Below are 22,777 nucleotides of genomic sequence, written 5' to 3' on the forward strand. Positions count from 1 at the left end.
TGCCCTGCACTTCATCCATCAGCCATGTAACTGTATAAATAGAGTTCTTCTGTTTTGAGCTTTTAAAGCTGTGGTGGGCACTTTGTTTTTTGCATCGTTGGGAAAAAAATCCCATAATACTTTAGACTTCTAGATAGATCTAGATATATCTAGATACAAGACGTCTGCATCTCGTCTTGGCTCGAGAGAGAGGGAGAGGGAGAACTGCAGGAAGAGGTCTCAGTCTACTTCATATTATTTTTGCATTCAACCCTCTGCAGCTTCACAGTTGCTTTTTTTTATCTGAAACAGTTTTTACTTAATTCAACTTGAATATTTGGACAAAGTGAACATGTATGGCTAAATTATGATTATGAATAAATAAATTAAGAACCGTGCATAGAAGTTCAAATAAAATGACAACACATTTGTTCATGCGTGTACCGTGAAAATGTAAATACATGAGGCACACATGTACTTAGGTGGATGCTGAATTGTAAAAGTAGGTTAATGCTAATGTATATCTACAGGCCAAAGTTGCACCACTTTTCCTCGCTATCCTCTAGTCTAATCCACTACAGTAGCATCTGAACTGATGTGTCTGAGCCACAGTTTTTAGATGCAGTTTTTAGATGCAGAAATAACAGCTGTCATTAATGATGCAAAATTATGATTAATAAGTGTTAAAACTTTCAGTTTACTGTTAATTATATAGTAAACTATTGATTGTCTCTTATACATGGATTAGTAAATGAATATGGGAGTTATTTTGGACAATGAGTTTGCTCAGAGGGTTTCTTTCATCAGTAAAAAGCCGCACCATGTTCCTCTGTTCCTCTGGTTATATTCTAAATACTGTCAGAATCTACTACTGCTACTTCAATAAAAAAATGTAAGGCTTTGTCATTTCAGTTATATATATACCATGCTGCCCCAGGCTCAATGGAGCTGTTGTTAAATGCTAAAAATATAATCTTTCATTAAATGACAAATATGGTATGCTAAGTAAATCTTTTACATTTTAAAACAAATGAAAAACTACATATGGGCCAACATCATTCCACTTGCTTTCATTGCAGTATCTGTTTTTTTTTATTTTTCTTGGGAAGATTGACATTAGACATCTCAACAATGTGACTTGAATTCAGTAACATCTTGAAACAGCTTTCTTTAAATATAAACAATGACAAAATCTTTATTTTGTCATTTTCTCTCAGAAAACCTGCTCAAACAACACTTGACACAGATCAATGGCTTGCTAATTTGACTTTTAGTTAGTTGTGTTAATTTTAGTCTGTTATATCAGTTAAGTATACGAGATAAAGCAGGAACGTATGTGTAGTTGAACAGTGAAACCCAAAACTAGTTGCAGAAACAGTGCTTCACCCACCCGAAGCATGTCATGAATCAAGCGCACCTCACAGGCGTGGTCTCTTTGCCAGACCCTCCTCCCAAGCGCGCTACACAGGCTGTTACTATGGAAATCTATTATTCATATGTTACAGCTGTGAAGTGTCTACTCTATTTTTTTGAAGGATGGTGAAGGCATCCCCCGCCTTGCTCTGCCTCCGATTGGCTTAGCCTAACCGAACCCACACATCTTGCCTGAGAATCTAACCAACCCAACCAACGAAGGCAACAAGTACTAGCCAATCAGAGGGAGAGTAGAGCGGGTTAAGCCTTCCACGTGCTTTCGCTATCCTATGAAAACAAAACTGGCATACTGCAGCTGTGCGCAGTGGTTATCTAGTCCTCTTCCTGTTTTGTAACGTTTAACGTTAAAGTTTACGCTACATATCAACAGGTGGAAACTAACTGGACAGAATCATTCTCTTCAAAGGTAGGTATTTATTAAAGTATCAAATATGACGCAGTCAGAAAGTGCTTTTTTTCTTAGAGTCATATCTGGAATGGGTAAAAGAAAACCCCGGAAGTTTTAGACTAGTTCAGATCGGTTCAGATCTTTATAGTCTGGTTCAGATACTGAACAAGCGGAGCATTTGTTTTAACAGCGCAGGATTACTGGAAATGGACATTGTAGCCAATGTGCGCGTGTGTGAGCGCGTGCGTCCCTGGCCAGTCAAGTCGGGGCGTGGCAGTTAGAGACTGTACTCTCCTGAGCGTTTTGAACTTTGATTTGATTTGATTTATTTAATTGTATCAAGAATGCCTTACATATGAATAAAAAGACATCAAATACAATCGAGGATAAAAACACAATAAAGTCCAGGACTTATTTCCTTTGTGGTCGTCAACACATAACATCGACAAAACAATACATTCACAGAGTGCATGGGCGTAAATCTGATCTAACAGTAGGGGGGGACAATAAACATAAAATTTCTGAAGAGCAATTTTTGAAGGGGACACAAATAATACAGCCACAATTATACTCGTAGAGGACATGCGTACACAAGCTACAAAAATACTTTAAAACATAATGACTTATTTTGAAAAGGTGTCCCCATTTAAAAGAAATACAATACTTTTGTACACTTGTTAAATTAGCTGATCATAATGTAAATTAGTGAGCCACTAGTAAAGCTCATCAAATATGAATTAGGTTCATAGGTTCACCACGCGGTCATATTATAATTATAAAATGATCTTGCGTCCTCCGCATAAATATTAGGTTTCGTCTGGGACAGAGGATATATATTTAACTGCAGCAATCCCACTGATCAGCCACTTCAAACACAACTGTAGATCTTCAATATTAACCCTAATATCAGTTCACACACATAACAGCGTGTTAACGTTAGTTGTAGTGGGTGCATTTCTATCCAACAAGCTATTAAACAAGCTAGCTAACGTTACATTATATTACACTAACATAGCAAACTTTTTGTCATAACTAATTCATTAATTACTCAGTATCATTTCTATTTGAGAAAAGAACAACTTCATCCGATGTTTAATGTGAATAAAACAGCCTTGAACTGCCTACTTACTAGCTACATTCCTGTCACTACCCGATGTGACTGTGAGTCTAGTGCAGAGCCTAACTACAGCAGGCAGTGGACCAAACCACTGTGAGGCAAGGGAGGGGGGACTCAAAATGTTTCTAAATTTAAAAAGCATTTTTTGGGGTTTGTATTGTTTTACTACTTACACAGATATTTTAAGTATACATCATTATGTTATTTACAATACACAGCATGGTTTTAATGATATTTCTAGGGGGGGACAACCCTTAGAAGGGGGGGGGTCCTGACCCCCCCGACCCCCCTGGGATTTACGCCCTTGACAGAGTGTATAATAATCAATGACATAACATAAAAAACATTTTTCTTAAATAAATAAAAATGGTAACTTGCCCTTTGATCTATTCTGCAACCCTCTCTAGTAACCAGGCCTTGATACTCTTTTTAAAAGAGTTCAGGCTGGAAATTACTTTAATATAACGATCTAACTTGTTCCACTGAACTGCCCCTATATAGGCAAAGGTTCCTTTCCCTAACACTGTCTTAAATTTATAAGGACACAGGTCAGATATGCTGCCACGAGTATAAATATTGTGTGTGTCCTTTACCTTAGTTATAAGACACGACAAAAAAATTGGGACACTACCAAACAATATTTTATGGCTCATGGTCAGTCTTAACATAGTAACCCGAGACTCCACAGGGAGCCAGTTGAGCTCAACAAATTGTGATCTACCTATATGCGATCTATGGCCCAAGTTCAGAATTACTCTTATTAATTTATTCTGTGCTGTTTGCAGCCTCCCTTTAAGTCGGTTTGTTAGGCCTTCAAACCAGGAGGTACATGCACATTCAAAGTGGGTTAAAATTAAGGCGTTTGCTAAAATTATCTTTGTTGACCTTTCTAAAAATTTAGAGTTTCTGACTAAAAACTTTGTGAGCCCTGTGACTTTACTCAAAACCTTATTGGCCATATTCCTGCCATCCAAGTTGTTTTCTAGGATACAACCCAGGTATTTTACTGACGTTTTTGTACTGACCTCAACATTATTCAAACTGACCCTAAATTCCGAGCATCTACTCAATCTGTATTTTGAACCGAACAAGATAGCCTCTCTTACCCAAATGTAGGGACAGCATATTGTCTCCTCAGTACATATTTGGTACAACTATTTTCTCCATTACAAGTTAAAAGTTCATTTGGAACTTAAAGTGGTGAAATCATCTTCACACAGCTTGTGTAAAAAATTATGACGAGATTGTCCTCAAATGACAAAAACCAAACAGTTATGATCTGTGGCGCACACAAAAGCCATTTTTTGACTTGGATTCATATATATATATATATATAGATTTGTCAAAATGGGCGGGGCCTGTCTTTACAGGAAGTCTGTAGCCTATTGTGCGAGTGTGAGCCTATCCATGATTGTTATACATCATACATGGTGCGAGCAGCGCAAGTTCAGTGCAGCAGCATCTGTCATTCTATTTCTAAATGACAAGTATAATAAAATAAAATAAATAAATAAACATGCAGGCAAGGCCTAAAATGATTTATAGAAACAACCAGTTTTTTGTCAATCTACTGGAGCATATATACCAAAGTGTCTCACATTACCTGAATTCACAATTTTAAATCTAGGATGAGAATAGGCTAAATATCCTCCCCTTTTCCCCTCTGAATTTCTTTCTAGAGATGTCCCAATACCATTTTTTCTTCCGGATACTGATTACCGATCCAATACCAGTGAGTTAGAAAAGAAATAAATACATCATTTGGTATTTTTTAACAGCTGTATACTACTAGTCCTGTATGAATGTGATATGATTGCTATCATTGTTGTATGGCCTGGCTCAGGTTAAACCCTTTCGTAAAACAAATACATACAGAGAATGAATGGCATACAACTTTATTTTATTATTTAGTTTGACAGTGAGTCATAATGGAATAAGAACATAAACAAACTACTTTAAAGTAGATTTTTTTCTGAGCTAAATCACATGGTTTTGGATCGGTACATACATTTGCGTACTCACCGATACAGATACCAGCATTGGCATTATCGGAGGCATTTCAGATACTGTTGGGATCAAAAAACTCTTTGTCTTTCAGTTTTTTCTGCAGAGGCATTTCCTTATTCCTTATTTGATTATTTATTGTTATTATTATGTAACATTTGGGTGATTTGTTAAGCAAATGTTTTATAGAATATTTACAACTTTTTGGGAGATTGTTGGTATTTTTGAAAAAGACCGTTATAAATTATTCAGTTCTGTGTGTGGTCATATTCACTGTCTGTAGTTGTCTTTTTTTGCTATCTCTAAAACATGAAATAGATGCAAAATGAATAGTTTTAGAAAATGGAAATCTCCCTTTCTGTTACATAGGTTCAAAGATGAACTGCTGTGGTCTGCTAACTGCACAGAAGGAACCAGGTAAAGAGTTGTTAGCAAACATTAAAACCTTACTATTTTGTCTCCATTCAGACCTAAATAACAGATGTTAGGTGTTTAACACCCTGTGAAATCAACAGTATCATGGTTTACTGCATATGTTTGCTTGTGTTTAAAGTGGCTATATGTAACTTTCTCGCGCATTGTAAAGTTATTTTATGAATAAAATAGACATATTACATAGGCTACCTGAGGGCCAATTCAGGGTGGGTTTTGAATAATTTACAATCCTGTAATTGTCTCCATCTGTTGATAGCCCGACTGTCAGTACCCGATCCGTACCGCCTGTAAGATCCGTTCTGCGCATGCGCATAATTCAGCGCATGCGCAGAAACTCAATGTGTTTTACGACGCTGCCTGATCAGTTCTATGCTTGCGCACAGCTCTATGGTTACCAGAAGAAAACATTAGACAGTGACAGTAGATCGTTATGATGGCAGAGATGAAGTTTACAAGGTGTTTGCTGGAGTTTCCTAAAGTATCTGTTAATAATATACGGAGGGTCGTCCGGCCATCCAGTACAACACCATGTAGCAAATTAAATAAAGACTTCAAATTTTACATTTCATCATTTCTTTGCAACTTTGAAGGTAATTTGCTAACGCTAGCTAGCCTGAGCTAGAAGCCTTGCTTTGGTGTTTTAAGTCATGACTCCGTCCTGCTTCAGGTTAATCATGCTTGAAATAAAGTTTAAGCATGTGCATATACCTCTCACTTCATTTGTTTGTACTTTTATGAAAGTATCAGGTAAAAACAGGGCTACAAATGAGATCTCTCTGAGAGACCAGCATACTCCTAGCTAACTATTATGTAGCTCAATGCTGGACATTTCACCCCAAATTTCGGTCACTTTACTGTATTTGTATTTGTTTAGCTAGTATTTGGTTTAGAAGCTTTTATTGGTGATTTTTTAAGGTACAACGTCCTGCTACATACGTACATATATAGCTAGCTATATATGCTCCGCTATGTCGCGTTAGCATGCAGCTACAATAGTTAGCTATGAGTATGCTAACGTTAGATTGTAGTGGAACGAAGCAGCACTTTCTAACGTCAAAAATCACAGATAAAGGCTTCTGAACCAAACACTACACAATCGGACATGTTTCAGCAGGAATGTGACCCGGAATTGGGGAGAATTTAACAACATTGCCAGCTAAGATGACATGTTTACTGCCGTTAGCATGTAGCTACTATAGTGGTACACAGCAGTGGTGTCTGGAAGAGCTGTCATCCCGTCTTCGAAAGGACAGAAGACGGGATGACAGCTCTTCCAGACACCACTGCTGTGTACCACTATACGTTTACACTTCATCGCATTAATAATATACAGTCTATGGTTATTAGTCAAGACGAAGTATTAAAAGTTAAAACATTAACATAAACAACACAACAACGACGTCACTACACGGTTTTGGATCAGTGACAACAAGTCTTGATTATTTGTAGCTATGACTATTGTATAATAACGACTTAATAAAAAAAGTTGTGATGTTTGGTCGTAAAGTGTTTCAACGCATGCGTGGTACAAATCGCACAGGGACATTGTTAGTTTTCTACTACGTAATCATGCGCATGCGCAGAACGGATCTTACAGGCGGTACGGATCGGGTACTGACACCGACCGAAGTTGATTCACATTATCGCCGTTGTCTTTCCCTTTCCCTTTTAGTTTTTCTTCATTTAATTTCCTTCTTTTCTGTGATGATCCTGCCCCAGTATCAGCCATAACTACAGCAGATAAATCCTAAAATAACATTAAAATACAATAGGCATATATACAGAAATCTCCTGCTTCCTTTTACCTGGCTCAAAAGGCTGGATACTAACACAGCCTTTTTCGGTGTAACAGTAGTGCTGTCTACCTGCCGCAAATCATTCTGTGACTGCGCGGGAAAAATCGAACCTGGGCAGAGGCCTTAATAAAAACTATATAAATGGCGCTCTTTTCACTGTTAGTCTCGTTTGCTGTTACAGGTCATTCAAGACCATTGTATGAAAAATGACGGAGCTTCAGAAACATAAAAAAGTTACATATAGTCATTTTAAGTATTTTCTTGTATATTTAACTTTCCTTCTTTACTGTCATGGGAGTGAATGAATAAGGTGGTTCTGAATTTGCTGGTGTGTCTCCATGTGTGCAGATAGTTTTCCATGTAAGTGTGTGTTTGGGCTAGCCTGGTCCTACCAGACTCTCGTACATTTCATTTGTACAGAGAGTCTGTCCGCACTCCATTGACAAGTGTTAACTTCCTTGAAGGCGGGTACTCTGTTGAAGTTTAAAACTATTGGATCTACCCAGAGCCACTATGGATCTGCCTTAACCAATCGCTAACGTTTGGTCGTGACGTCGGCTTAGCATTGCTAGCATTCGCCTTAGCTAACTCCTTCACCACTAACGGAGCGAGCTGGAAAATCAAACTTTTCCTGAACCCCGTGGGGAGAAGGGCCACAACATCATGGCCACCAACAACACTCAGCAAAGATTGTTCTTGCTTGGGCTTTAACTTCTGGATATTCGGCAGCGTTGCCACAACGGACCGAATGGCTTCGCTCGCATCTTTCTCCGCCGTCATTACGGAACTACAACTCAAACTAGCGCACAACCTCAACGTCATCATTCTCAGCCACTCCCTCTGTTTTCTGATTGGACCGCCAAAGATTTGGCCGGAGAAAACCCAAGAATATACCGCAAACCCAGACGTTGTACTGAAGGAAACTTAAAATTGAGCGGAAGTACGTTGGAGGGCGGAGCCAGGCTATGTTTGAGCCACAGTGAGGCAGCAAAGGAGCTTTTCTTATCAAAATTAAACATAAAATTGCATGGATAAGGAGTGAATGGAACGACTTAAATAAGAATAATGAAGTATCATACTATTTGCGCATTTTATCCTGTTTCTTGGTCAGTTCCTCTGAAGAGCGTGGAGGTGGAGCTGGAGGTGAGGGCCCATGTGGCTACAGTGGTCTCCACTCTGAACTATGAGAACAAGGAGGACAAACCACTGGAGGCTGTTTTTGTCTTCCCTCTGCCTGGAGATGCTGCTGTATGTCACTTCAGTGCTAAGATTGGACAGACGGAGATTGTAGCTGAGGTGAAGGAGAAACAGAAGGTGAGCTGGACAGTAAAGACTTATTCACTACAATGGAGCCTAAAAACAGAGCAAACAGTAAATGTTACTCAAATGTGTCATCTGTTCTCCAGGCTCGTGAGGAATATGATGACGCTTTGAGCTCTGGTCAGCAGGCCTTCCTGTTGGAGGAGAGTGATCAGAGTCCAGATATATTCTCTCTGAGTGTGGGCAGTCTGCGTCCAGGAGAGAGCGCCTCCATCAGGCTGGAGTACGTCACTGAGCTGGCTGTGCAGGCTGATGAAGGGCTGAGGTTTTGTCTGCCTGCTGTGCTCAACCCTCGCTACCAACCTCGGGGTAGGAAACTCAGGCACACCATCATCAGGACTTTAAACTTCAGCTTAGTGCACACCACACCTGCCCAACAGTCACATGCCCAACAGTAAACTGGTGAAAATAAAAATGCTTTGTACACTGGGACAACACAATGTCTCAAATCTGTACTGTAGTCTGTACTATAAATGGTCGTGCAACTTCCCAAAAAAAAGTACTGAGATGTGACCATAGAACCATAGGTGTTTATGCACTTCTTTTGTTTTATGTTATCAGTAAACAGCTGTACAGCATTACAATTCCAATCAACTAACAATGAAAAGAAAGACAGAACTGAAAAATAAACAATATATATAAAAAATTATAATTATAATTAGTTATCTAAAAAGAAAAAGGTTTATTGGGCACAATATTCTGCATTTCTGTTCCTTGTTCAAAATCACTAAAAGTATTGTGTATTAGAGGTGCAACGATTAATTGATTAATCGATTAGTTGTCAACTATTAAATTAATCGCCAACTATTTTGATAATCGATTAATCGTTTGAGTCATTTTTTATTAAAAAAAAATAAGATTTCTCTGATTCCAGCTTATTAAATGTGAATATCTTCTAGTTTCTTCTCTCCTCTGTGACAGTAAACTAAATATCTTTGAGTTGTGGACAAAACAAGACATTTGAGGACGTCATCTTGGGCTTTTGGGGAAACACTGATCCACATTTTTCACCATGTTTTGACATTTTTATAGATCAAACAACTAATCGATTAATCGAGAAAATAATTGACAGATTAATCGACTATGAAAATAATCGTTAGTTGCAGCCCTATTGTGTATACATATATATATATATATATTGTGTTTGATAGCCCTGCCAATATTATTGTAATTGCACTTTCCCTTCTCTGGTCTCCCTGGGTCATTCACAGTTACAACCGGACCAAAGGATTTGATTGCTTACTGCCTCTTCAATTACATAATTTCAAACCTATCTGACCTTGTTTACAGGAAGTGAAGATGTTTGTATCCAGGTGACCTCTGTTCCAGCCTCTCTGGTGCCCTACAGTCTGTCTTTCTCTGCCCGAGTGTCCTCTCCTCGTCCAGTCTCTAAAGTAGAGTCCAACTGTCCCCTGGACGCTCTCCAGTACCTCAACACAGAGCAAACCCAGGCTACGGTAGGTAGAGGGCTGATGTGTCTGCTGTGTGATTATTCCTCAATATTGAGAACATGATATAAATTACTGTTTTGTGAACTGCAGGTCAAGTTGGCTGCAGGACACAAGTTTGACAGAGATGTTGAACTGCTGATTTATTACAAAGATGCCCACCAGCCCACTGCTGTGGTGGAGGTAGGACAGGCCTCTGCCAAGCCTGGTGAGACTGTTTATTATATGCACCTTCCAACTGATACGTTACATATGTTGGAATAAATAATACAATGCCAGATTTGTGGTCATTTTTCTGTCTCTCCTCTGTGTTTTAGGCACTCTGATGGGTGATCCAGTGGTGATGCTGAGCCTGTACCCTGAGTTTCCCCAGGCTGTGATGTCTTCAGTCGCTTCATCTGGAGAGTTTGTGTTCTTACTGGATCGATCTGGCAGTATGGATGCACGTATGAACAACAGCGAGAGTCATCAAACTCGTATTGGCAGTGCCAGGGTATTCATTTTGTGTTAGTTCTGTAATTAAATCATTCACAGTGTCCCTCTGACACAGTGGCCTTCACTATCTTTTCTCTCTTCCCTTAAGGATACTCTGCTGCTCCTGTTGAAGAGCTTACCAATGGGCTGCTATTTCAACATCTACAGTTTTGGGTCCAGCCATGAACACATCTTCCCGTAAGTCACTCGCTCATGACACTCAAATTCACACAAATTTGTTCCTGTTTTAGGTGTTAATGCTTGTATATGTATGTGTGTGGTGGCAGTAAGAGTGTGGAGTACAGCCAGAAGACCATGGAAGAGGCTCTGAAAAAAGTTGAGGAGATGGACGCTAATCTGGGAGGAACAGAGATCCTGATGCCCCTAAAACACATTTACAGCCAGCCCTGCATTCCCAGTCAACCTAGACAAGTAATACACACACACACACACACACACACACACACACACACACACACACACACACACACTTCTTTGTAATGATAGGTGACCTCTTCTCATCACCTGCTCCTCTCTCCTGTGGGGTACCACAGGGATCCATTCTTGGCCCTAACTTTTATTTCCCGCCTTCAACTTCTGCAAAATGCTGCTGCTCGCTTTTCAACGAATACCTCCAGGCATGCACACATTACCCCTGTTTAAGATGATTTTAATGTTTGTTTTCAAGGCCATTAATGGCTTCTTTTTTTTTTAACCCTTGGCGAAAACAACAGGTAATTGCGATCATCCAATCAACTGGTTTTAGAAGGTTGAGGTAAAAACTGTGGAGTGATCACGCTTTTGCAGTTGCGACACAGAGACTTTGGAACAAGTTATCTCCTGACATCCGCACTATAACAAATGTAGCTCGTTTTAAATCTAACCTCAAAACATATTTAGAATGGCTTTTAATACATAGTAGTGTTGTGACATTTTCCGTTCTTGCTTTATGTATTTTTTTTTCAGATTTTACTGTATGGTTTATTCCTTTCTGATTTTACTGATGATGTAACTTAGAGTGATATGTAAACTCTCCTCCCTAGCTATTTGTCTTTACTGACGGAGAGGTGGGGAACACCAAAGAAGTTATAAATCTGGTGAAGAAGAATTCAGGTTCCCACAGGTAAAACCACAAAAAGATAACAAACACCCACAAAACTACCAGAATATGTCCTGTGTTCTAATGCTATGTGTATTTAAAGGAAACTACTGCATTGTAGGTGTTTCTCTTTTGGGATTGGGGAAGGGGCCAGCTCTGCTCTTATCAACGGGTTGGCCAAGGAAGGAGGAGGTCACGCTCAGTTCATCACAGGGACTGACAGGATGCAACCCAAAGTAAGAGTGACACAATAAAGCTGTCAAATTAAACAATGCAACAAATAAATTGAATTTAATTTGCTTTTCCAGATGGATGAGTAAGTAAAAACTCCCAAGTTTTATTAAACTGTTTTCAGGTGATGCAGTCGCTACGTTTTGCTCTGCAACCAGCTGTGGTGGACATTTCAGTCAAGTGGGATTTGCCAAAGGGAGTGTCTGTCACTGCTCTCTCTCCACCAATCACAGCACTTTTCCAGGGTCAAAGGTCACTGGTGTATGCCCAGCTCACTGGGAAGGTAAGAGCAGCACCTACGTTAGTACGTTTCTAGGGTAGTGTGCCTAATGGTACTTTTCTAGTTGGATAATATGAACAAAATTCAGTTCCCAGTTCAGCCATCTGGGAGGCTTTGACATTCTTTTCACGCTCTGTGGACAGCTGCAGACTTGTACCGGTTGCGCAGCAACAATGTTGCGTGCATTGTCATGGACACATGCTGCCACTTTCTGTGAACCATATTTGCCCGAGCTCCACAATTCTGCAGCTATCTGTGGAACGTATGTTCAAGCCTCTCCACCATGTTCTTAGCTGTGTGTCTGCCCGCAATACTCTGTAGGGCAGCCAATTTAACTCGCTAGTCCTCATTATTGGTACAGTGGCATGTGTCACGTAGCTCTCCGCTGTGAGCACTGTCCAGCAAAGAGCCATGAACTTAACAACTTAACAACAATAAGAGCTTAAAACGCAACTTGCTAATGCAAAGTTGGGACTAGCAAGTTATCTAGCAGTTGAATTATAGATTGTATAGCCTATTTTAACACACTGTAAAAAAAAAATATATATATTGTGCATAGTTTCTGTCGCCCCCATTAGGAATTCTAAGTAATGACAACAACACTGTCTGCTCGTCCACATGATACAGCCTTTCCGTGATCACGCACGCGCCCCCACCCCTCCTCCACCCAGTTGCTAGTAGGCAATAGAGGATGGATACCCAAGCCGGATTCGGACAGATATATAGAAATGATGTTCGGTTTCGGGTCGGGTTCGGTCACATCAGCGCGATAAGGCATTAAACACTTTAAATTAAAAAAAGCTTATTATGTACCGTCCGTAGGATCCGTACTCTAGTAGGCACGGAGGACACGGAGGATTAAAAATACATGTTAGACTCTTCAGAAAAGGTAATTATATTCACGCGGGAAAGTCACTGGACGACACAATCTTCTGAACATAGCCATACTGAGAAATACAGAGAGAGTTGTACAGAGCTGATAGTCTTAGGGCGTTTTCACACCGACAGCCTTTAGTTCGGTTGAATCAAACTAGAGTTTGTTTGCCCCGCTGGTGCGGTTCTTTTGGGCAGGTGAGAACATGGCAATCAAACTCTGGTGCGCATCAAAAGTGGACCAAACAAGCGTACCGAGACCTGCTTGAAGAGGTGGTCTCGGTACGCTTTCATTCGAACTCTGGAGCAGTTCGTTTGTGGTGAGAACGTGATCCATACTCGAACTGCACCAACTATATGTACTCCGCAAGTCTGAGCTAATGTCTCCTGTAGTCAGGTGTGTTCAGCAATCTGCGATGCAGAAGAGCAGCAAACTGTAGCAGCTTGCCGTGTTTGACTACAGAAATAGACTGTAGTCAAACCAGCTGCCGATAAAATTGGAGACAGACGCCGGCAGACCAGAGCGAAGTTTCGGTGACCAGAGCAGACGTAGTCATGTCTCTTGCGAATTTTAATGAAATGAGCTTGTTTGACTACTAGACCAGAACACAGGACCTTCTTCCTGTATTTACTTTCTTGCTCCCGCCCCCAGACATATCCGACCAATAAGAGGGCTGGACGTTCTTGCCTGATTTGTAATGACGCATTTTGGTACACTTGGATTTTTCCAGGTGTGAAACCAAACCAAACCAAACCAAACCGACCAAGGGCAAATCACTCCAAGTTTACTACTCACCAACTGATTCAGAACAAAGCAAACGAACTACAGGTGTGAAAGCGCCCTTAATTAGCTTTGTAGCGACTCATTTGGCAATGGCTTGAATGTAACGGACGTTCAATCATATCAAAAAGTTACGCACTAAAGCTTTAACTGATGGTATTAATCTCTCAGAATTATTGTTGTCTGTTAAAGCTTTAGTACGTAACTTTTTGATTCCTCCGTGTCCTCCTTGCACACTAGCAACTGCGTGGAGGAGGGGTGGGGGCGCGTGCGTGATCATGGAAGGCTTGTATCATGTGGACGCGCCGACAGTGTTGTTGTCATTACTTCGAATTCCTCATGGGGGAGACAGAAACTATGCACTATAGCTTTAGCAGTTAATTATAAACATCCCTTAATTATGCACAACATCACTGCCCTAACACTAGGGTATAAGAAACAGGCTTTTAGGAGAAAAATAATTTTAACAGCATTGTCAACTCTATTGGTTTTTAATCTCTGAATGAACACACCAAAAGGGTGTGTTTACCATACTTCCGGTAGTGTGCTGCAATTTTGCACGCTATAGTGCTGTCTATTATTCCTTAGTATCATATACTGTAATATTGCTTCGTAGTGTAAAAGTGTCTTTGGGTTGGATTCTTAAATTTAATTTCATAGTCTGTCACTCAGCTTGCAGTTTTCAAAAGAGAGCCATCTTTTAAGACAGGAGCATAAACAAAACAAACTGAAAATGTTCAAGCAGAATACAAATGAATTGGAATATGATATGAATTTGAATGAGAAGACAAAGTTTGAAATATTAAAAAAAAGTGCACTTTTGTATACTAAACACAGTTTCCGACACTGTAATGCTTTCTCAGAGTTTAGCAGCGGAGGGCTGTGTGACGGTGAAGTACAGCCTGGCAGGTCATCCCACTCAGAACCAGCTGCACTTCAGTCTCAAACCTGCAGAGGACACTGGGTAAAACAGGTTAAACACTGGGTAACACTGGGTAAAGTGTAGTGTAATGGGTCATTGTTTTTACATTATAGCAGTTTGTCTTAAATAAAAAGGGAGGGATGTTAAAGCAGTCACTGTAATTAAAACTAAATTGAATAAACTTGTTTTGAACAATAATGCTGTATTTTTGCCACTAATTCATTTTTATGACTTTTATCATCTCATAATCACATTTGCTGTGATGAAGTGTAGAAAAATGGGTTAGACATGGATAAAATAATTACATTACTGTTGGCCTGACACTTAGTTTACATCGAGAGGTCACTCGGGTGCATCACTACTAGTGCATTTTCTATTGCATAAGACATTCAAATTTAAATTACGCTGATTGCCAATAAGCTATTAGCCCTATTTTTTAGACCTATAAAGTCAGTATATAGACTTATAGGTTGGACTCATACTGTACATGTTAAAAATTTACTCCCCTCTCCTCTCTGAAGAATAACAGTCCACAGGCTGGGTGCTCGGAGTCTGATTCGCTCTCTGGAGATGGAGGAGAGAGAGCGCGGAGGAGAGCGGGATGGAGAAGTGAAGAAGAAGGTGGTGGAGCTCAGTGTCCAATCAGGAGTGAGCAGTGCCTTCACTGCCTTCATTGCTGTCAACAAAGGCAATGGCGAGGCGATTCAAGGACCTCTGGTGCGCAGAAATGTTCCAACACCCAGTGAGTGTTTTTTTCCAAAGCTGAAACTAATGTGTCCCTCACCACTTTGATAGTCCTGAATTAAATGATAATGAACTGAAATTCAAAACTATCGCTTTTAAAAAAAAATGTAATTTGAAAAAATTCAGGATATTTTAGGACAGTCTGAAAAGTCTAAACAGTCCACTGAGTAATTCCATTGATCATAAATTTGATAAACTCTGCATTTTTCTTTTCATTCGACCAAAAAATGTACGCCTTATGAACTGCATGTGTGCATCTATTTTTTGCTTTGCTGTATTCTTATGTGATTGGTTCCTCTTCCTCTGATCCGTTTTGCCTCTGTAAGTACAGTAAATGTATGGAAGGAACATAGATAAGTGTTTCTTCTGTGTGTAATCAGTCAGTGATTTGAATGACATTTTCAAGATACCAGGGCTTTATGTCTGTTTTTTATTATTCAAAAGGGCTGTGGGGTGGTTGCGGTCCGCCGCAGTCAATCAAAATGATGCAAGGTAAGTAACAAGGCAAAGCTACTTTCAACACACATCTGAATACTTGTATTTATCTCAGTATTAACACTGAAAATGCATTAACATGTTTACTAGCTTTACATGTGAACAATTCTGTCGTCCAGTTGCTGGTGGCCGTATTGTTAAGAGAATGACATGGATTGTAGTTGATTTCTAAAAATAACTTCAGTCTAAATTTAAGCTGAGCTCAGACCTCAGGAGTATCAGGCCAATTTAGCCCCAATTCACCCCTCCTGACAATCTGCTGAGAAATCTGGTCCAGGACCTTGGTCGGTACAGATGCTCAGCCTAGATTATCTGGTAATTTAAGTGGTTTACAGATCTAATGTTTAACCTCCAAACCTGTTCGCAGCCGCATCAGGGCCACCCAGATATTTTTAAACATGTTTGATATGTAGGAGTTAAAATCTGGAGGATTATGATTAAATCATTACTTTCACAATAGCCAATGAGAGACAACAGGAGCAGCTGATATTGTTGCCAAGCAACGGTAAACAGGAGACAGAAATGGTTAAATCCTCACATCCCTTTCTTTCTGAAGAAGTAATTCTTCACAGTAATATTCACTTGACTGCACAGCTTGTTCAGAAAACGTCTACACTGCTGCATTCAACAAGCTTTGCATTTGTGGAGCACAATTTGACTCTGCTTGTGAAGAAAAATCAAGTGAATTAGTTTGAAGTTTTCAAAATCGTCCACTAACTTTTCCATTGATTGTAATTTTGATAAACTACACCATATTTTTTCTATTCTTTTTGTAATTTTCTGTATTCTTATGTGATTTGTTCATCTCTTGTTTTGACCTGTTTGGTCCTCTGAGTACACAAAATGTATTGAAGGTATATAGATGAGTGTTGCTTCTAGTAATCTTCAGTCAATTGTAGGTGATTTGAAGTGATTTGACATTTTTAATGTTTTGTTTGTTTATTTGAAAGGCCCAATGGTTTTTGGTGGAATGCAATCCAACATGAGAATGGCAAGTAAGTAACAAGGCATTGCAACTTTAACATATATTTACATTTATTTATTTATTTCAGTATGAACACTGAATAATGCATTTCTTTACAATTTTAGCAATTCTAGCGTTACATGCGAACCATACCCTGTGGTCTATGTAGTTGCTGGTGGCCATGTTGTTTGCCTTCATGGCATATCCTTCCATTGCTAAGAGAACGACACCTTCCTGTATTGTACTTGCAAAATCTGTTATTTTTTACTTCAGTCTAAACTTAAAGTGGTGTTCTTAAAACATACGCCATTCATGTTTCTTTTAGGAGGTGCATGTGCCCCAGTTGCAAAGCAGAGGATGATGTGTGACAGTAAGTAACAAGTCAAAGGCATTGTTAAACACACTGTATTTATCACATAACTACATCTTACCTGAATACTAACAATACATTTCTCCACTAAAAATAGTAGATTGTTAATGAACATATAAACTTTATAGATGTGCATTTAGACAGAATGTGAAGTGAAATTTAGAGACTGCACTCTAAATGCATAAGATCACTTATACCTCTTTCACACCAATGACCAGAGTTATGACTCGTGTTCAACCCTTCGTTTGTCAATTCAAACCAAGTCAGTCAACACAGGTTGATCTCTGGTCATGACAATTCAGATACGACCAGGGTCACAACCCCGGGACCAATACATAACAATTCACTCACTTGTTGGTAAAAATGGGCGAGGGGTTTACACATCATATTCAGTGGACAGCTAACAATGTTGCATACTTCAGCTCAGCTGTACTAGAGTTATGTACTTAAACTCCACATTTTAACAAAAAGAAGTTATAACATTACACATTATGGCACAACTCTTTTTATATATTTTTCAGCTCCTACTACGGTAGGTGCGTAACGTAGAGTTTTTCCTGCGCGTCTCTACGACATATAACGTTAGACAGCCAATCACCAGCATTATTAGATCTAGATAAAAGCATGCTGCGTGCTTATTGGCACACTGATGAGATTCACTCCTACTAATGACGAGGCACAAGCAACGGCAGTTTATGGAAAGAACAAGTGTAATTATGGTCAGATCTTGGTCCTGACTGATGGAGAAGTGGTATTGATAAGCGTTGTTGATGAGTCTTGTAATTTACACATTTACAGCGTTGGCTATTTTTTTGCCAGCTTTCCTTCCTGTTTTAGGAAGCAGCGACTGTATTGCGTTTCGCCTGCAAAACCGTGTCTTTGTTCTTCATATTCATGTAGAATTATAGTTGCTCTTCTTATGTAAAATATGCGGCTCTGGTAGATGTTTGCAATTGGTCGTGCTGTGCAAACCCCGCCTCTTGTATGTGAATGCGCGCGCCACTGGATTGGGAAACCCTGGGTTGATTGAACTAGTTGTTAACCACCATCGTGACTCAGCTTATGCGGGACCGCGGTTGTTAGGGTTAGTGAAGCCAGGTAACTGAAAGAAATCCAGGGCATGTTGATCTTGATTCATAGTACAGGCCTCAGGAAACAAGACCACAAGAACAAGACACGGAACCCAAGACGAATACATCCACCGACAAGACAAGAAGACACGACAATGATCCGACAAGAGACAAAGACAGCACAGACACTAAATACACTAGGTAACGAGGTTGAAACAAGGGACAGGTGACACAAGGGCTGGGGAACAGGTGAAAGTCATCAGGGTAGGGCAGACAATTACAAAGGCGGGAAAACAAAAGACAGGAAGTAAAACAAGACATAACATCGGAGAAACAGGGAGACTACAAAATAAAACAGGAAACTCAGCACGAAACAAACACAAGGAAAAGCGCAGAGGACAGAAAACATGAGATGTGAAACAAGAAAACAGAACATAACCACAATAGAAATAAACTACAACAGAAACCCACAATCATGACACATAGTACTAATAAATCGGAGTTTAGAATTCCAACACAAAGAAAGCGGAAGGTGAGGGACATCCGAAATTAGAGACTCTTTTATTAGTAGAAAGTCGATCAGATGAAAATTCACAGGGATGTTACTTCCCATCTCAACCTCATTTATTCTCAGAGATATGTTTCGGCTATCACCCTTTACTTTAGGTCCCCCCATGTTTCAATGTAACAGTATAAGCATTGAGCACAAGCAGCCACCCAGAGACCCTTTGCTGCAGCTGGTCTCCCTCCAGAAGGCGTCTGGCTGCTGGGTACTGGATCCAGCTCTGGCTGCTGCACTGGGAAAGACCAGCGAGGAGGTGGAAAAGCCCAAGCCTGCATTGGTGGGTTACTATTTGCTTATATAATATAACATTTATTCAATATTAAAATGTGCATCAACAAAGAGCTCACTAAAAACTTCTGCAGGAGAAATATGAAAATATGAAACCAAATTGCTTCGTTAAACATGTTATTAAAGCAAATATGGATATGTAATCATGATAATAATGATAATCCTTTGACATGGTGTCTTTACTGAACACAAGTTAAAATCTTTACTGCTGTGATCTGTATGAGATAAAGACGAGAGTGTGGTAATATTATCAGGGCTGCTCAGTAATATTTTAGGAGACGAAAATATAGTAAGATAGTATACATACATAATGAAGATGAACGATTGTTCAAAACCATCCCCCAATCGTCTTTGTTCTCTATGATGTTTTTTTTTCTCATGTTCCTGTTCCATGTTTCTTCCTTTTGACAGAGATGGCAAAAGTACTCACTTCCCGTACTCAAGTAGAAGTACAGATACTTGTGTTAAAAAATACTCTGGTAAAAGTAGAAGTAGTGATTTAACTTCTTTACTCAAGTAAAAGTAACAAAGTACAGGCTTGGAAATTTACTTAAAGTATAAAAGTAAAAGTAGCCTTGCGAATGACAACCATTTTTTATGCAAAGCTACCTGGACCACACAAATGTCAGATAAGGCCAAGGATGATTGGGAATGCCTTGCTGCTTTTCTGCCGAATCTCTGGGATCTCCGTTTTCTTCATTTTCAATCATGTCGCCGTCTATACTACTATGTGCTAACGTTACCGCCATCAAGCCACAATGATTTGCCGCGAATGAATGCCGCCGAATCTGTCGAGTCGTCTTGTAGTGGTGCGTCAAGTGCAACGTATATTCCCATCCAATTAGATTGAATTCGGTATTGATGACGCAAAAAATAATAACGGTAATTCCACTGAAATTATTTGAAACTAAAGTAACGAGCCAATTTTGTAAAATGTAAGGAGTAGAAAGTACCGATATTCGTGTTAAAAATGTAAGGAGTAAAAGTAAAAAGTCGGCACAAAAATAAATAGTAAAGTAAAGTAAAAATATCTGAAAAATCTACTTGAGTGCAATAACGAAGTATTTGTACTTTGTTACTTCCCATCTCTGCCTTTTGATTTGTTGAATTAGGTGAACCAGGAAGTATGGGCCACCATTGTGGCTCTGATCTGGCTTCATGGTTTCAAGATGGATGCTCAGGAAGAGTGGGAGCTTCTGGCTATGAAGGCTGTGTCATGGCTCCGTGCCCAGAATGGTAATAACCAGAATCATAAGTGTTTATCTGTTGTTTTTAATAGTGTGTGCTGGTTAAAATCAGCTGTTTGCTCACATTTACTCTGCTGCACTCACTTGTTTTATGTTTTCTTTCAGCTCCATGTGTGACAGAGTGTGTGGAAGCTGGAAATGCTCTGTTGGGTTGCAACATGCAGAAAGACGCCCTGGGACTCTGAGATTTTCATTAAAGTGGCTTCTCTTTAGGATTGGTACACAGAAGCAGGGGTGGTAATGGCACAGTGGATATCACACATGCCTTTGGTGTGGGAGATCTGGGTTCGATTCCCACTGTGATACATCAACCCATGTGTCCCTGAGCAAGACTGACTGACTTAACCCCTAGTTGCTCCAGAGGTGTGCGACCTCTGATATATAGCAATTATAAGTTGCTTTGGATAAAAGTGTCAGCTAAATGTAATGTAATCTCCATCCTACAAGCTTTACATTATAAACATTGCGTGTTTGAACAGCAGAAATTAATTGATTTGAAAAATACTTTGCAGTATTTTATGTGAGAAAGAAGAAGCCGTATTTAATTTGCAAGATAGGCCTATTACATCTATCCAGGGTCAGACATGTAACAATGAGTTCTTTTGCTTGAAACCTTAATGTCAAGTTGTATACAAAAACCTGAAAATAAAACCTGATGAAGGATATTTGAATGAAGAAATAAGTGCCCTTCAGTCTCCAACTCATCTTTCTATGAAGTGTGTGAACTATGAAAGTGTAAATAGTATGAGAACTTGACAAAGACACTACTATACACCATACATTCACATTCAAACTGAGGGAGACAGGATTTAAAAGGGAGTTGGCTATGTTTTGATAGTTGACATAAAATGTTATGTTTTTAAAGTGGCTGATTTAACCAATTCAATTTCTATGTGCAAGAAAAATACAGTATTTTGAATTTTTTTTTTTAATTAATTATGCTTGTTTAATTGTATGCTATGAGGGTGACAGGAGACCTAACCCTAACCTTAGTTTTGCCCTTTTGCAACAATCCACTGGTCGTGGCATTTCTCAGGTGGGTGTGTTATGAATATTTCACTGTTCACCTCAAACTCGTTTGAAGGGATTGTTCACCCCATCAAAACGTAATATTTTTCCTCTTAGCTGTAGTGCTATTTATCAATCTACATTGTTTTGATGTGCCTAGTGTTGGAGATGTCTGCCTTCTCTCCAATATAATGGAACTATATGGCACTCGGCTTGTGGTCCTCAAAGTACTATTTTCTTTCTACTATAGTTCCTACATGAAACTGCTCTAAACCAGGTCTGTGGATTATCTTGAGTAACTGGGTTGTGATTTCTGGAAAGAGACATCACTGTTGAGTTTTTCAAATGTATTTTTTTTTGCGCTTTAAGCACCATCAGCTGAGTGCCATCCAATTACATTGGTTGTACTAAAGATCCCTATTTCTTATCTTATTTTGGCACTTGCTTTCCACACCTACCTCACTTCCTGTACCTTACTTCCTTTCCTCCTATTTACCTGATTGAGTTCACCTGGTTACTCCTTATTTAAAGACTGCACTCCTTACCAGCTGCCACATGGGGCGGTAGCTGGTAAGATGAGTTTTACTTTGCACTTTATTTCTTGATAACATGTCTATGAATATTGACTTTGTTAAGTTCTAATTCCTATTTGTTTCTTCCCAGATTCTCCAACCCATGTGTGTCTGTTCTGTTCTGTTATCCATCATCATTTGCCTCACCCCCTTTTGTTGAATCAATATTCTGTTGAATGGACTGAACTTCTCTGTGGCTCACTCATGCATTCTGACCGATGCCCCATGACAATGGCAATCAACCTCTAAAACTGAACCCTCCTTAACATTGGTCTTTCACTCCCACCTAGCGGTCCTTATGTGTAATGTAGGCTAAACCATAGACTTTACAGTCTATGGGAGAAACCCATTGAGATGAAGAATCTCTTTTTCAAGGGTGACCTGGCCAAGACAGGCAGCAGCATATATAAACACGTAGTTACGGACAAACACAAGAGGACAAAGTTAATAGAGCAAATAAAGCAAAGCAATTCACATTACATCAATTTAAAATAGCCATTTTTGTAACCAGGAAAAAATAGGCCTATTGATGACACTGACATCTTAAAGAGTCTGCCTCCATTTCTCTTTATTTTGGATTTAAAAGCATTTACCGAGATTAATTAATTTAGTCTCAAGTCATTCTGTAGCGTATTCCATGCAGAGGGGGCAAAGTACACAAAAGCCTTTTTTTCCTGTTCTGTGTGCGCATTAGGGACAGAAAGCAAAATGATGTCCCGAGATTGTAAGAAGTGCGTGATAAGAGAACATATATAGGGAGGTAGCACACCACCAAGCATTGCCTGCTCAGGCTGAACAGTTTTTATTCCTCTTAGACACAGTCCAACATTTATATTATACTGTCATTAGATAGGTGTGTGTCTGTGAGTGTGT

The 22,777-nt window shown here is 39.5% G+C and overlaps 1 protein-coding gene across 2 annotated transcripts; it reads left to right on the forward strand.

Moving 5' to 3' along the window:
* The first annotated feature begins 1,680 nt into the window (after positions 1-1,680).
* On the forward strand, positions 1,681-20,999 carry LOC116046542 (von Willebrand factor A domain-containing protein 5A-like). 2 transcript variants are annotated; one of them, XM_031294916.2, is made up of 21 exons: positions 1,696-1,819; positions 4,598-4,650; positions 5,292-5,339; positions 8,265-8,467; positions 8,560-8,782; positions 9,764-9,930; positions 10,015-10,129; positions 10,239-10,414; positions 10,505-10,593; positions 10,683-10,827; positions 11,439-11,518; positions 11,616-11,730; positions 11,850-12,008; positions 14,523-14,623; positions 15,103-15,323; positions 15,770-15,817; positions 16,771-16,815; positions 17,110-17,154; positions 18,891-19,066; positions 20,190-20,313; positions 20,430-20,999. In XM_031294916.2, exons 3-21 carry the CDS (start codon positions 5,300-5,302, stop codon positions 20,507-20,509), a joined length of 2,352 nt encoding a protein of 783 aa, XP_031150776.1. In that variant the 5' UTR covers positions 1,696-1,819; positions 4,598-4,650; positions 5,292-5,299; the 3' UTR covers positions 20,510-20,999. The 2 variants fall into 2 exon arrangements, with proteins under 2 accessions (XP_031150775.1, XP_031150776.1); XM_031294915.2 differs by lacking the exon at positions 4,598-4,650 and having other exon boundaries at positions 1,681-1,819.
* The last annotated feature ends 1,778 nt before the right edge of the window (positions 21,000-22,777 follow it).

This window comes from Sander lucioperca, chromosome 5 (genome assembly GCF_008315115.2).
Source record: "Sander lucioperca isolate FBNREF2018 chromosome 5, SLUC_FBN_1.2, whole genome shotgun sequence".
Classification (NCBI taxonomy): Eukaryota; Metazoa; Chordata; class Actinopteri; order Perciformes; family Percidae; genus Sander; species Sander lucioperca.

Bases quoted from the DNA above. Each gene is read 5' to 3' on its own strand.
- LOC116046542 (XM_031294915.2), top strand. From the start codon at position 5,300: ATGAACTGCTGTGGTCTGCTAACTGCACAGAAGGAACCAG. The intron at 10,415-10,504 runs GTATTCATTTTG...TCTTCCCTTAAG, and splicing joins CTCGTATTGGCAGTGCCAGG to GATACTCTGCTGCTCCTGTT. The intron at 19,067-20,189 runs GTGGGTTACTAT...TTGTTGAATTAG, and splicing joins AAAAGCCCAAGCCTGCATTG to GTGAACCAGGAAGTATGGGC.